This window comes from Lasioglossum baleicum, chromosome 4, assembly GCF_051020765.1.
Source record: "Lasioglossum baleicum chromosome 4, iyLasBale1, whole genome shotgun sequence".
Lineage (NCBI taxonomy): Eukaryota > Metazoa > Arthropoda > Insecta > Hymenoptera > Halictidae > Lasioglossum > Lasioglossum baleicum.
This window is the reverse complement of record NC_134932.1, coordinates 21286730-21303596: the sequence shown is the minus strand read 5'-3', so window position 1 is coordinate 21303596 and position 16867 is coordinate 21286730. Positions and strand designations below refer to the sequence as shown.

General features: G+C 44.5%; 1 protein-coding gene across 3 annotated transcripts in view; it reads right to left on the bottom strand.

Annotated features, from left to right (window-relative positions):
- Positions 1-16867, bottom strand: part of LOC143208093 (roundabout homolog 2) — a 46148-nt gene that overhangs the window by 14342 nt on the left and 14939 nt on the right. For all 3 annotated transcript variants that reach the window (XM_076422169.1, XM_076422168.1, XM_076422167.1), the window contains exons 3-7: positions 2199-2349; positions 1979-2109; positions 1587-1853; positions 1133-1413; positions 513-1040 (exon numbers count right to left, since the gene is read on the bottom strand). In XM_076422169.1, coding sequence (XP_076278284.1) covers positions 513-1040; positions 1133-1413; positions 1587-1853; positions 1979-2109; positions 2199-2349 — 1358 coding nt within the window. The remainder of the gene's footprint in view (positions 1-512; positions 1041-1132; positions 1414-1586; positions 1854-1978; positions 2110-2198; positions 2350-16867) is intronic.

Genomic DNA, 16867 nt, shown 5'->3' with positions numbered 1-16867 from the left:
CAATAGTACAATACAAAATTACATATCTCTGTTATTTGTGGTTATACGAAAAAATGTCAAAGGAAAAAGTTGCACTGTTCAATATGGTAAATATAATGGCACAAAAAAATTTTTTTTTTGAAAATCAAATTTTCGAAATTTCAAGGTCATCGTTATTTTTTTTCAATTAAGGTCATATAATTTTTCCATATTCTTATTTAGAAAAAAATTACAAATCCAACGATATATAATACTTCATAGTTACGATGAATTTCAAAATTTTCAAAATTTTCAATTTAAATGCGCCACGTGATCCTTTTTTCCGATCGATCTCAAACTTTGCACAAATTTTTTTTTCACCAAAAGGAACCATTCTGGGGGGCGTCGTGCTTTGTATCTCGACAAAAATTTTCACCAAGTACAGCTTAGGGCCACCCTAGTGTCCACTTATTATTGCCGCTGACTGTAATAGGTGATAGGTGATACCAATTGACTGGATACGACGCAAATACGATTAAGAGGCGTTCTCTTACGGTATAAGAGTCGTCGGTGATGTCCGTCGCGGCAACCAGCCAACCGGTCTTTGGATCGGTGGCGTAGTATTCGACGGTGTAGTCGATTATCTTGCTGGCGCCAGAGTGGCCCGGAGTCCAGGCGAGCGTGACCGTGTTGCTCGTGGCGTTCATTATCCTCGGTTTGCTCGGGCTTTCGGGCAGAGCCGACGCGTCCGGGACGAGGCTGCGCCGATGACTCGCATCCGGGCTGACCGTCAGACTCGCGGACCACGACGCGTTACCGGAATCGGAAGAGGCCACGCAGCTGTAGAGGCCGGCGTCGCTCAGCTGAAGATTCTTTATCGAGAGGGTACCGTTGCTCGCGATCGCGAACCGTCCCCCAGAATCCTCCTCCCGCAGAACCTCGTCGTTCTTCAGCCATCGTATCCTGGGAGGTGGTGTTCCGGTCGCTCGACACACCATCGAAACCTCGCTCGTCGCGGACAATGTTAGATTCGTCGGTCCCAATTCGATGATGGGTGGCGGAGCGTCTTCGATCGATGTTACCTGCCGATCGAAAAATCGTGTGTTTCAAACGTTTCGGTAATTCGACGATACCAAGAAGGACAGGAGAGTCGAGAATCCAAATGGACGTATACCTGTAGGAAAACCGTTGCCGTGCTCGCGCCAGCTTGACTGATCGCGCTGCAGACGTAGTGTCCCTCGTCTTTCGGTGTGACTTTCATAACGAACAGACTTCCGTCCGCCGTCACTCTGTAACGGTCCTGATACCCATTCCCCGGGAACATCAGTTCCTGAGAGCCTTCACGGGTCCAAAATATAGAGGGTTTCGGTGCGCCGCGCGCCGCACAGGAAAACGATGCGTTCGATCCGATGCCGACGATCCCGTCCTTTGGAAGATCGGTGAAGACCGGTCTCGCTGAAAAAGGTAATCGATGCACGAACGAGATACTAGCAGAGATATCATATCGAATCGATTACCGCGCGAAAGCGAAAGCGAACGCGAACGGTTCGATGAATTGATTCCGTATGCGACGCGGCATACGGTGTATGCGACGCGGGGGTACGGGACATGAGACATGCGACACTCACAATGGACTGTTAGAGTCGCGCTCGCCGATATCGCGCCGACACCGTTCTCGGCGTCGCAAATGTACGTGCCCTGATCGAGCGACGTTACTTTCTCGATCCGCAGACTCTTGTCGTCCGAGATGTGCGCCCGGCCGATCGGCATTTTCCCGTCGTCTCGTCGCCAGAGTATCTCGGGCGGGGGATCGCCACCGACGCGACAGGTAAACTCGGCATTTTGACTCGTCAAGATCGTCTGGTTCGCCGGTGTCGCCAGAAAGTACGGTTTCACTGTAAACAATCGGCGAAAATCGATTAGAGAGATTAGGCCCTCCGAGACACGCGCGCGGCTGGCGTATCGATATACACCACCACACGCCGCGCCGTATTTTCTCCTCTTTCGAACGATTCGTTACCGTGAACCGTCAACAATGCCACCGCGGACTCCTTCACTCCCACCATGTTCTCGGCGACGCACTGGTACTTTCCTTGGTCCGTTTGCCTGACATCGGAGATCATCAAATTTCCACCGTCCACCAATGTGATTCTGCGTAAGGAAACAGCACATCGACGAAATTGGAATCGGAATCGAAAACAGAAAGCTCGTGAATCTGCGATGTCGCGCGATGTGCATACCGTTTAGCATCCAATTTTATCTTGGCACCGTTCCTCTTCCAATGCAAAGTTGGCTCAGGATTTCCTCGAGGTGGTTCGCACTCCAACAAAGCGGTTTCTCCGGCCGCGACTCTGGTGTTCTGCGGTATTTTGCGGAAGTCATCCCTCAGCACTGCAACGAAGAAATTCGTTTACTCGTCAGCTCGTCAACTCGTTGCGTCGGTTCGTCGATACATAAATCGGCGCACGCTTGGCTTTACTAGTGCAGAAATTTACGCGGACCTCGAACGATTCGACGTTACTCGTTACGCGTTACGCGATCGGTGCGTCGCGTCGCGTCGGGTCATTGCTCGCGCAAGTTTCGTACGAGTTCCGTCGAGTGTCCCGAGTTTCTTGAGCACCGCGAATCGGTTCGACCGAGAAAGCGGTATCCCATTTGGAACAAAGGAGCTGAATTTAACGTTACGAGAGGACAAGAGGATTTATAGAAGCTTTAAGTGGAAATACGGTAGCCGGGTCGGAACTATTCGGACCAGCGAATCGAAGAGAAACGGAAAATTGGGTACGCTTTTCGATACCGAGGAATTTACTATCGATACTTTCCACGGAACGAGAAGGGCGTAAGCGCTGCTTTGTCTTTCGTTTTTAGTTCTTTTGTCTTTACGTCTATTCCGCACTATATACGTCTCGACGCTGTTCGAGCATCGCGTCGATCGGCTTTTAGAATTTTCGTTATCGTCACGACGTCGCGACGTCGTTCGTCCGCGTAACGCGTTAATTCGCCTTTGAGGATCGTTTACAGTTCATGCACAAGAAATCGCGCGACGAACGCGGGTTTCCTTTCGGCCGGGAATGTCGGAATCGACGGAGCGATTTGTCGCGCGTCGTAAATCGCATTGATCGTTCGCGCTTCAACGATAAACGGGGAAACGGAGAAAAATGTTGAAGTGGCATCTGTACCAACACGGTCCTTTCTCTTTTCGATCGTCTCGGTCTTCCAACTCTCGTCTCCGAGCGAACGATGAGTCATGCGACCTAGGCAGTGTATCGGCTAAACCGTTCCGCTCTGTTTGCTCATCGTTAGCGCCGTACAAATAGTTCTACGTCCGAGCGGTATGGTTTGAACAGCTTTCGTCGTTTCTTATTCGAAACAAATTCGTGCAGTGGGAGGAGGCGGTTCCCGGCTCGCGCGCGTTCGTACGGGGACGTGGACGCGGACCCGACGACGCACGACGCCGCCGCATCTCGCCGGTCCACCCTTCTTTTATCGTACATTGGTGAAACAAAGGCGACAGTGCTAAATGAGATAATTGAAGGGATATGAATGGATAAAGGTGTCAAGTTTGTTTTTTCTGTAAAAGAGTTTTTAACAAAATATGTTGTCCTCTCTTGATGAATGAAGATAATTATTATCTTTTTTTGTATTAGAGATTAACCATAACAATATATATATTTGTGTTATCATCTTCATTCATCAAAAAGGACAACATACCTCTCTAAAAACTCTTTTACAGAAAACAAACAATTTGTTACTTGACACCTTTATCCATCCGCCCCTTCGATTCTCATCGTATCCTCTATGCAGCTTCCATTCCTCTATCGATAACGAACAGAAAATACCTATCTCTCGATATCCTGCAACTATTTACAATTTGAACTCGGATCAGAGAGAGAGAGAGAGAGAGAGAGAGAGAGAGAGAGAGAGCGCGAATAGTTTCTCGACTGGAGAAACAGAAAAACGGAGAACCAGAGAAACGGAGTGGAAGCAACAGCAAAAAAGAAATAAGCGAAGCGTCAATGTACGAACAATATAAGAAAAAGAGAGAATAGGCAGGAGGGGTGAGCGGGAGGGAGTGAAGAAGAGAAGGGAGGAGAGCGGGAGACAGATTATAAGAGGGAAAGATGTAGAGGGAGAGAAAGAGGGGTGAAGCTGGGTGCGTAGTCAAACAAGCTCCAATTAACGGACGCTAGATCTGGAGCGAAAGAATTGAAGGGTTCTTGGATCTCCCGGTCTCGCCCCTTTCGTCTTTTTCACCATTCTCACCCCAGTCGGCCTTTTAACCCCCAGGCTTTTTCGCGAGTCGCAGGAACCAACTAATGAGAGCAGCAGGCGCGCGTACCCTTCGTGCCCGTCTGTGCCCATCTATGCCCCCCCCCGGTCTATGCCTGTCTACGCCGCGCCGCGCCGGTGGCACGCACCACGCATCACGCGTGTATAGACGGAGACAAACGGCCTATGCCCGTTAGACCGTACTCGTACTCGCGCGGGAGTAGCACCATCTGCGCGAGACGAATCCCTCGAAACGAGTCGAGCCCACATCGGAAAACGAAAGATGACTAAAAACGGCCAGACTCTGCTCGGAAACGCATGTAAGAATCGCTGTTGGCGTTTGAATGGTACCTATCGCACGATAAATTCCAATTTCGAAAGATCGTTTATTCTAATAAATAGTTTTTATGGTGCAATCGTCAAAGCCGACAACGACGCCGAAAGAACGCAGCCACCTACATACACGCATACGCGTAGGCAGGTATCGCGCGAGGTAACGCAGATACGCGCAACTTTTTCGAGATGCTGGATAAAGCAGCAGTGTCTCGAGAGAGAGAGAGAGAGAGAGAGAGAGAGAGAGAGAGAGAGAGAGAGAGAGAGATAAATGTTCCTCGATCGAGCGCAGACATTCCGCAAGTCTTCTTCGTCGACTTTGACCAAATTCTATCTGGATTGCGCGTATTCTTGCGATTCCGGTCGAATCGATTCAATGCGGTATTGATAAAAGGAAACTGCGTGTGTGCGCGCGTGCGCGGGCCCTCGCAACAGAGACGTAATAGGAACCGAAAGAGATGAAACACACGAGACAAAGAAAGAGATAGTAGAACCTCACGCGCGCGCACCCACACACACACACACACATACAGTGGGAGAGAAAGAGAGAAAAAGATAAAAGTCTGACGACAGGGCTCTCCCAGAACCATATTCGATATAATTAAAGTGCATAAATAAACACAATGGTACAAGGACCGGTTAGAAAGGGCGAGAAGCAGTGGCCGCGGTGGCAATGCCTACGTAGAAGGGATACTTGCTTGGTAAGTAAGAGCATTGAATGCAAATACTCGCAGAGATATATCTCCGTATGAGTGCGCGTTAGCATGCTTGCATGTTTGCACGCTTGGTTGCCCGGTTCCTTGCCGCAAGTTTTAGCCGAGGTGACCGCTGCCTTTATGCGTGCACGGCTCGTACGTGTGCACACGAACACGAACGCGAACGCGATCACGAGCACGGGTACAAGCACGTTTAAAGTGTGTCCATGTACGCGTACGGAAAGCATATCCGTATACGGGTGGTCGATCGCGAATCCCCATACCGTGGTAGGCGTAAAAGTAGGCGCATGCACCTATACTCTATGTATACTCTACACTCCATACATACTGTATATGCAGGTACGCTAGGCACGTTCATCCGGTGACTCTCAATTTTCGAAACAGAAATTTGTGCATCGTCGCACGCGATCAATATTTCTTGATTGTTCATTTACCGGTCAGTTGCCTTACGAAAAAATCGCTTTTCCTCCAGGAACGATACTCGGCTTGCACTTCTCTCCGTTCTAAACCGGTGTCGCCAGATCGAGGAAATCCAGGAAATCGAGGGGAATACAGTTTACCCCCTCTCTGATAACCAGATTAAGAGTCGATTCATACTCATCCGGTTCCGAGATTCGAACCGAGTACATATTCTTATCCAGGTTTAAGTGAAACCGTTCGTAACCGAGCTTGAGACTGCGAGGCCATATCGACGGACAAGCTCGGTTACGAACGGTTTCACTTAAACCTGGATAACGGATAAGAATATGTATGTATGTACTCGGAACCGGATGAGTATGAATCTGATACGTGAACAGTCTACGGACTTAGTATGTTCGAGTATGCTCATGGTGCTGGAATGGAATAGTGGAAGGGGAAAAGGAAGAGACGAAAAATCGACTGGTTTTCGTCGATTCCGGCGACACTGTTCTAAACGATTGTACGCGCGTTTCTATGTCTAGTCGATCCTGGAACAACGGTCCGAGCTTTTGTTATGTTTCTTTTCGCACGGACTCGTACCGTGAACGGTGTGTACCGCGTACTCGATCGATCGAAGACAGCGAACGGTGTGCACACCGCACGCGTAGGCGGGCAAACTACGAAACTTTTCAACTTGCCAACTCCGCCAACTTGCCCGGTACAAAAGTTTAACATCGCGGTTATCGAACGGAGGTGGCCTTTTCGAAAGCGTGCACTTAAAAACGTGTTAAAGACTTTCATTTTTCGTTGTCTGCTCGAATTCAAGTTTCTTCGACAGCGTCGATAACGGAAAAAAGCCTGTACAGCAGCGAAACCGTCGAACGAAGCAGAGCCGGAATGGACAGGCTATTCGTCGTTTGAATTTCTACCGGGACTGAAACTGAGAACGTCCAAGTTTTTATCTGTAGTCGGAGCTTAGGATTTACCGTTTATTCCGAGACGGTTCACCGTCGCGACGCAAAATACGTACTCGTGTGGATACGCGTGTACAAGGACAACGCGGAACGTACTTCTTCTCAAGTGGAAAGTCTACTCGAAAAGTTCTTCGATATTTTGACGACTCGAAGGCTATTGACCGACTTACGACTCGCGTATGGTATTCGACGAATGGTGAGACGAACGATTTGCGCCGAGACAGGAGACGGGAGAGACTAGGGACGAGAGAGGCGGAACCAACAGGGCACACACGCCGCTGTGGTTCACCGAGATCGTCTATCGCTGACGCTCTCGATCGGCGGAACAGCTCAGGACCGTAACCACGAGAGCCGACTTCGCCAACCAGTATCGAAAATTTCGCTGAGGAGATGCGCTGGTACCTATGTATATCCATTAAAAGAGATCCCTCCCTCAATCCCTCTCGATTTGCCGGTCCATTTGAGAGTACAGTAAAGTCGCGGTTCTCGTCAAGCAGCCTGTGTTCTTCACGGACAACTATCGCGCCGAGAGTTCAAACGAAAGCCGAACGTAGAGGAGGATAGCATGAAATACGGATCGCGTGGCCGAAGCGTATCGGTGTGAGTCACTTCTAATCGAATGTACAAAAACTTCTTCATTTTTCATTATTTTCTTATAGTTCAGTCAACGAACAGTTGTAGAGGGAAATGGTAGGAACACAATTTTTAACTTTAGATCTTTGTTTGGACTAGTTAGGAGGTAAACATACTAAAAATCCCCACTCGTAGGAGGCGAGCGGGGTGCAGGGGGGCACGTAGAAAGTCCCCCTTTTCGGCTTTTCGTTTATATCTCGGAAACTATGCGTCCTGCCGATAAGACTATTCTATACAAAATTAAAGCTGACAAAATGTGCCACAAGATTGATTCGATTCAGTTTTTCGCTTCCTCGCATAGTTTCCGAGATATCCGCGCTCAAAGTTCACTAATTGTGCTGAAGAGTTAGCTAGTCAAATAAGGCAAATTCACAATTAATGAACTTTGTGCGCGGATATCTCGGAAACTATACGAGCTAGTGAAAAACTGAATCGAGTCAATCTGAAGGCACATTTCGTCAGCTTTAATTGTGTATAGAATGGTCTTATCATTAGAACGCATAGTTTCCGAGATGCACCAGATTCCCTACACCCCGCTCACCTCCTAAGAGTAGGGACTTTTAGTATGTTTACCTCCTAACTAGTCCATACAAAGTCCCAAAGTTAAAAATTGTGTTCCTTCCATTTCCCTCTACACCCCCCTTATGAGCATTCATTGACTGGACTATTATGGGACTTTCACCAACTTATTTCTGGCATTTTACGACGATTTTCGTCAATTGTTTAATCGACGATGAAAGTTGCGGGCGCAAGGAAGGACAGCGACGGCCTTTTAAGTGTGCCCCGGCGACGGCGACTGTCCGCGTCTCTTTCTTTCCCATACGCTGTCTTTCCTAAACCCGAAACTGCCATCGTCGGTTGAACCACTAAATATAGTTGAAATTATATATCGTGTTTGGTGTTATTTTAATCAGAAAAATGGCAGAAATAAGTTTGTGAAAGTCCCATAACAAAAATAATGGAAAATAAACAAGTTTTACCCGAGATATACCCGAGCCGAGATCAATCACCGCTCTGCGGCGCACTATGGGCCAAACCGACGAAACCTGTGTCAAAATCAAAGAACTTTTTTTCAAACGAAAGCTGAAACTTTGCAGAATATGGGATAATTATGGAGATTGTGGTACGAACGTTTTTTAACCTTGAAAGAATTCGTTAAACTTGCACAATTTCAAGAAAATTGTGGTTTTTCCAATAACACGCACGGAAAAAAAATTTTTTTAACATGCGACACATCATTTCCCGTAGATTTTTTCACGCTGATTTTAAGTAAACATTCAAATACTGCATTATGATTATTTTTAATGTGTTTTATATATGAGAATACAATACATATTCCTTCAAACTAGTGGGTTACCAATTCATTTCAACGAAGAAATGATTTCATAAGTTGTGTTCACAAAAATCGATTTCTTGCAAAATCCTGAGGTCGTAGACAAATTTTGAAACCAGATTTGAAATCAGTGTGAAAAAGTCTACGGAAAATGATGTGTCGCACGTTAAAAAAAAAATTTTTCCGCGCGTGGTATTGGAAAAAACCACAATTCTCTTAAAATTGTGCAAGTTTAACGAATTCTTTCAAGGTTAAAAAACGTTCGTACCACAATCTCCATAATTATCCCATATTCTGCAAAGTTTCAGCTTTCATTTGAAAAAAATTTCATCGCTCTATCTCATTTCTATCGAAAGTTCTTTGATTTTGACAGAGATTTCGTCGGTTTGGCCCATAGTGCGGCGCTGGCCGGCGGTGGAGTGGGTAGGCACCTGACAACTATCCCGGACGCGGTCGTTGACAAATATCGCGACTTTACTGTACTTCAGAAATTCTTCCTCTCGGAGATTGACGTGAGAGTCATCTCTCGAGAAATCATCTCGGGTATGAGGCCGTTCGAATTTCGTGTGTGTAGCTCGCGGATGAATTTCGATAGTTATAACTAGACTGCTGATGTTATGCATTTATTACATACATGGGCACGTACAATTTCAAGCAGTGGACATATTAAAAATATTTAAGGACATCAATGTATTCGTTTCAGTTTAATCAGATAATTAAAAGAAGAATACAATTTTTATTTGGTTTTTGTCCTGCAATCAATGCGAACATTTTTTATTTTGCATAAAGATCCGCAGTCTGGTTGTAACAATACTCGTGAACGGAATCGATGCGCCGAAGTTTGCTGCGATGCACTTAACAAGAAAAAGGAAATATTTCAAAAAGAGAAAATGCTGGACTAAACCATGAATAGTGTTTGGTTGACGTGTCTAGTAGCCCAGATCATAGTATCCGAGTGCAAGATACATCTGTAAGTTCGGTGGTAGGACATCAGCTTACAACGCAGGTGGTCCGGATTAAATTCCGACGTGGGTATTTCTGTTCCCAATTTTTACCATGAAAATACATTGCTTATATGTAGACTGCGGATCTTCATGCATTTATGAAAAAATTAGTTGGATGAAATATAAACCAGTAAAAGATTTTAAAAATTCAAGTATTCTGATGTTGCTTTTAATTTTAAAAAATCGTTAAGGGATGAAATCAATTTTTATGTTATTCCTGCTTCCCGCAATCAATGCAAAACATTTTTATTTTGCATAAAGAACTGCAGTCTACTTAACGTATATTATTTATGATATACAATCAAACCTGTTTTTGTGCGGTCTTCTTCACGCGATTTTTTTTTTGTGCGATCTTTTTTTATGCGGTATAGATATGAATATCAGATGAGATCAGCAGGATATCTCGGAAGACGTCGTCGTTATCGAAAAAGTGTTCCTACAAAAGTTGTTTGGTATGACGGGCTACATTACGTAGTATTAATTGTTTTTTTGTGGGTGGAGTGGTGGAGGACATTCCAAGGTCACCTTGATTTTTTAAAATGGAATATCCTATTTTTTTATACCATAGATCGATAGAGTATCAAATTCTGAATATAAAAGTGTTGACCTTCATATGTCCTAAACCTAATAGTTAACGAGATATTATCGGAACAATTTTCTTTCTTCTTTGGATAATAACTTTGATCATAATTACTCAATAACATTAAACACAGTCAACCTTGAAACATTATCCGATCGTAGAACAGTTTCCGACCAGAGCTTTATCTTCAATTTAATTAATAACAATATAGATTGTCCCGCACTCCTTAGGCAAATCAATTTCTACGTACCTGAACGTGTTTTGAGAACGAGAGCAGGATTTCAAACAATGAAATCCAAATCCTCATATGGAATAAGAAATCCATTAAATCGCATTATTGCTTGCTCTAACATATTTTATAACAATAAGGATTTTTTTAATGGCACGTTACAGGCATTCAAAACAAAATTGCGCAATACTATATGTTAATCGTACCTGTATTTGTTTAGTTCCGCACGGTCCATTTTTATGTAAATTTTAGTTAAGACTAAGGTTAAGATTTTATGTCAAGATTTTTGTCATATCTTCTTTTTGTTATATCAGTTATACTGTCAAAACTGTACACATTTGTATAAAAGGACCTCGGTCCGGATATTATTATTATTATTATTATTATTATTATTATTATTATTTAATAATTTTAATAATTTTAAATATTATTATTTAATAATAATAATAATAATAATAATAACAACAACAATAATAACAATAATAACAATAATAACAATAATAACAATAATAACAATAATAACAATAATAACAATAATAACAATAATAACAATAATAACAATAATAACAATAATAACAATAATAACAATAATAACAATAATAACAATAATAACAATAATAACAATAATAACAATAATAACAATAATAACAATAATAACAATAATAACAATAATAATAATAATAACAACAACAACAACAACAACAACAACAACAACAACAATAATAATAATAATAATAATAACTCGTTAAATATTAGGTTTAGGACATATGAAGGTCAACACTTTTATATTCAGAATTTGATACTCTATCGATCTATGCTATAAAAAAATAGGACATTCCATTAAAAAAAATCAAGGTGACCTTGGAATGTCCTCCACCACTCCACCCACAAGAAAACGATTAATATGTACTACGTAATGTAGCCCGTCATACCAGACAATTTTTGTAGGAACACTTTTTTGATGACGACAACGTCTTCCGAGATATCCTGCTAATATCATTTCACCAGGACAACTTGTATACTGTATACTATGTATTGAATTATGTACATTTTGAAAATTTCTCCATGTTTAAAATGAGACATTAACATTTTTTAAAATGTTTCCATGTGTAATTTAATTATTTATTTTGTCTTTACGCACTGTGAAATATTTTTCGTAAATATACGAAAAACACGTGTTGATGTAGATGAATAATTGTTTGCAGCGCTCGTATATACGCCAAAACTATTGATTTCACAAAAAAAGTGGTTATTACATAAATTGTAGGAAATTTTCTCTAGTTCAATTTTGTATATAAATGTTTTTATCGTATAATGAGTCGGAAAGGAGATATTGTCAAAAAACTGCTACTGGGCGCCATTTTTCCAATATGGCGGCGCGAGCGGCAGAGATACGAGGTGGCAAAATTGAAATTCGGAAAGAGCACATCGAAATCTATAAAATTACACAATTTTAAAACTCCCGGAAAACTTTCCAGGTAAAACTACCAAATGACTGTACTAATTGGCCCACCCGCATAAAAGGCGACATTTCTAACGGTTCGCCAACCGATATTGCAACGAAGGCCCAACAAAATGCCAACCATAAACGCGACTAGTGTTTAGTCTGATTCTTTGCGGAGAACGCGTTGTTCGGTTGTTCGCGCGGTAGTAGCGCTGTGACTCGGTTACCCTAAGTTTATCCTGAGCGAACCGGGCGGTCGGGAGAAACCGTGTCCGCAGTGTTGCGAGAATCACCAGCTCGCCAGGGACCGGGGACCGGGGACCGGGGACCAAGGACCAAAGACCAGGGACCAGAGTTGCCGCGAGTCGCGACGCGCCAGTCTGGTCCGGTATGCCCACGGATTCGATATAAATAGACGGGGCTCGCGGCGGCGCGGCGGCATGCGGCACCGCGCTGCTCCGCGTTGCGAGACGTGCAACTTCACTATTCGATAGATAACCGTCGTCGTCATCGAGATGGACGTTTCTAGTTCTACTTTGGCCAAGTCAATCGGCTCCAAGGCTTATCTCTGTGTACGCAACTGGGCGATTCGCGATACGTGAACGCGGAACGAGCCACGGAATATGTATGCCAGTATTCGCGCCACATATATTCGCTATCAATTTCTATGCCCCCGTTTCCCTCTGCACCTACGTCTAAATACATGCTCGCGCATCAATTCCTGCAATCCCTGTTTCTCGCCCTTTGTCTTCGTGTATCGATTGCTGCGAATACACAACACACATCGTCGAATACGCAAACGGCGGACGAGGCCAAACTTGTTTCCGACTTATTCGGACGATACAGGGTATCGAATCTTGGCGGGGCTTTTACTTTTCACTTTCGACTTCTCGCATTCTTTGCCGTTCCGATCGATCGGTTCTCGACGCGCGTCGAACGACAACGTAAGTGAAATTTCTGAAATTGGGAGAGAGGGAACCGATCGAAATGGATCATTGAAATTCTATGCAACGTGCCTAGGCAACGTAACTAATCTACGCTATGAAATGTCCTCGAAGAAAAGGTACGCGAACGCGGTCAGACCGGGGCGCGGGGGTAAAAGAAAAGGTACGACTATGTACAGAGAGCGACTGCATCAACTACAACGGGGAAAACGGTAGAAGGGCGTAGCGGGTGAGCAGGGAGACGAGGGAAGAAGGGGCGGAGAGGGTTCAAAGTGATTCTCCTCCTGGTTTGGGTTCGGGTTCGGGTCCGGGTCCGGGGAATGTTGCGAGGGTACTCGATTACTCGATTAAACCGTAGTGTCGGTAGGCGTGGCAGTCGGACGTACTCGCGCGCGCATATATCACCCAGAAACATCGCGCGCTACGGGATTTCTATGCGGCATCTATGTATGTATACGTGTTCGTGTGCGAGCGCGTTCCTCGTGGAAACGGAAAAGGAAGAGGCCGCTTTCCCGATCGACCGCGAGCAATCGATCGCTCGTTCGCGCGGATGCGGAGCGTCCGCGGCAAATCGATCGGATCCGAGTCGAATCGTAAACGTTCGGAAAACTTGCGAGAATATACGAGATACACGCCTGACCAGGGTCTCCACCGAGAAAAAATATTTCGTACTAGAATATACAAGAAAAGGTACTACATTTGAAAAAAAAGTACTAGATTTTGAATTCCTTACGTTTTATTCTAATTAGGGGCATTGTATATACTATACATATATACCGCTTATATGCCTATGTACCATAATATTACAGATAAACTCAATATAAAACTGTTAAATTCTATTTTATTCTATTATCAAGAAAAAAGAGTTCGTGAAGCAGTGTTCCGATATCGTCCAAGATTTTTCGTACGATGGATGGCCGCTGGTGGCGCTGCGCGGAAAAAACAGTAACGTATCTATGATCCTATGATGACGAGGTAGTAGAGCCCTACGCCCTGCGCCTTGAAACAGTTATATTGGCGCGAAAGTACCGAAACAATCTGTTCCGGACAAAAAAACTTTAGGACGTGTCCTACAAGTTACAAAATATACACAAATACACATGTTATACATTCATTTTTCAGAATCAAATCATACAAATCTTTTCAAATTCACGAAAGTACTAGATCTGGTGGTGAACGTACTAGAACACTAAAAATTTATAAAAGGTACTAGATCTAGTACGAACGTACTAGCAGTGGAGACCCTGCGCCTGACACGCCTCGCCTTCGGATTTTCGCGAAACCGTGCTCTAAACTCGTACCCGACGCGACGACCGAGACGCGACGCGAACAAATGCGAGTACCAAAGGGGCCGATGAATTCGTCCGCACTTTTTGTTGCGCGTAGATCGCATCTCGCGATAAACGTTTGCACGCGTCACGATCCTCGGGCCCCGGACTATGCTTCGCCAGCTTGGCTGTCCACGCCGGAAGTACCTACTACACCATTGGGACTGAATGAAGTCGTTGTTTCGACAACATTTGCTCGCTCCTTGTGCGACGAGACGCGGGGAGCGAAGGGCGAAGGGCGAAGGACGAGAAACGAGAGACGAGAGACGACAGACGGGAATACGCGAGTCGAACACACACTATGTGCTGCATGTCTCCCTACTCGCCATGCAACTGCGCGGCATATCACGGTTTTTCTCCGAAACAAATAACATTCGTCGACCAAACTTTTCTTCCTACGCCCGATCCCTGAACCATTTAAGATGTTTTCAGATTGCAGGGGTTGCTCTCCGGTATCGCCTATGAAACTCGATCGACAATTCCCGGCAAAGTTTCTCGCATCCGCCAATTTTCCCGCAGGTGTACATGTCAATACATATCGGAGGACGACCGGTGCGCTTCTCTCGCTTGTTCGCGAGCCTAAGAAGGAACGTGAAAGTGGAAGGGGGTCATGGCACGTACCGCAAATATGTATTGTATAGAATGCGCAGTAGCCGCCGGTGATCTTTCCGTTCTGGCCTCGCACGAATCCGGCTGCGATCCGACTACGATCCTACTGTGAACGGCGAGAATCGTTCGAGGATTAGGTTTACGATGCGAAAAGATTTGGTTCTTTTGAATTTAATAGAAACAAAGGCTGCTCGAATCCCGTCGTGAACGGTAAGTAAGTGGTCGGTTAAAGGCTCGACGTAAGCAACGAGGGTATTGTTTCTGTTCCTCGAGGTACCATTCGCGCGAGACAATGGTCCGTTAAATAATAATCGCGATACCCTTCGACGTTTTCGTTCCCTCTAAAATTGCTTCTCTCCGCTATACATACTACTCCGGTCCCGACTGGTTTCGTTCGATTCGAAACCTCAAACGAAACGTTGTTTTCATCGTCGTCTGATACATACATATGTACATTGTTTCCTTTCACCCGCGAATCGCGGGTACTCTGTACCCCTTTACCCTTGGTGCAATGGAACCTGAACAGTTTCTTGACTTCTAATAAAGGAGGCCACCTAAATATATCCTTTATTATTAACACTTTACCTACCGGAAGCCTATTAATAGGATTTGTAATAATTGTGCTGTACCGAAAGAAAGCATAGAAATTTTCTTCTACATTGCAATCTTGAATGAAACTATTAGATGACTTTATTGAGGGTGACTTGTTAGTTCAAAATGAAAATTGTTGTTGCTATTGAACGTTCCAGTAAAAAGTGTTCAGGCATGTACCATAGATTTTTCAAAATTATGCAATAATCACCGGTCGGTAATGTGTTAATGGCACAAAACAAATATTTATGGCATAATGTAAATGGCATCGAAGGAGGAATATCATGGAAGAGCAATTTTTATTTGTCTGGTTACTTTCTCATAGTTTTTTTCAAGGCAATCGTTATTTTTTATCGGGAAAACTTATTTCTTTTTATTCCATCTTGTTAATGACTTAAGCATATTCAAATGTATTTTTTCAGTCGCTATAAGATGGTATACAAAAAGATAAGTTTTCCCGATGAAAAGATAACGATGACCCTTGAAGAAACTATGAGAAATAACCGGACAAAAGAAATCGTTCTTCTACGATATTCCTCCTTCGATACCATTTAATTATGCTATAAATATCTTTTGTGCCATTAAAGATAAAGGAGATATTTAGGTGGCCTCCTTCAGCTGAGACACCCTGTACAATGAAAAAAGAGTACGGAACCGATAATATTTGTCGACTTTTACGTAGCAGCGAATTCGCCGATACAATGCAGAGCACCGTGGTCCTCCGCGGAGATTAAAAACTATTGGTTCGTCGGGAAAGTCATGACGGATCGACCAATACATTATTGATTGAAAATTACTCAAAAATATGTCATGATTTTCCCGAAACCCCGATATAACGCGCACCCCCTCTCTCTCTCTCTCTCTCTCTCTCTCTCTCTCTCTCTCTCTCTCTCTCTCTCTCACTCTACCCTCTTCCTCGATACGGGCTATGACAATAGTTCCGTTCGTCTCTGTTTAGCTTTCTCGTTGAATCTTTACTGTCGCGCCTATTCGAATCGTCTCTTCTAGCGGTATCCTTTTCCTTCGCCCGTCTCTCGCTCGGTTTGCTCGTCTCCGACCTTTAGCTCGCATTTTCTTCATCTCTTTTCCCCTAAAAGCCATGCGAAGTAACCCTGGCGCAGGCACAGTAATAGGCGCATACACGCACACATACGGAGACACGGGCACAGCGGAGCACAGAAGAGCAGGGCAGAGCAGAGCGGTACTATGCCGGCCGGCTAATCGATACGCGGGGATGGAGCGAACGAGGCACCCGAATAGGGTCCCGAATAGCGGAGGGTTGAAAGCAAACGATGGATAGGTGTTATTTCGCCGAGGCGAGAATCGAAGAAAAGAGAGACAGGGGAGAATCGGTAGCTGAGCAGCTTGAATCGCTCGAATCGATTGCGCGTTTCCCGGAATTCGAGCTCGACGCGCCATAGTCGCTCGCGGGAATCGTTGCTCGAAACGCTTAAGTAAGTACATATGCAGTTATAGTGGAGCAGCGAGGTGAGCTGTGCGGTGAACGAAAACGGATAGTAACG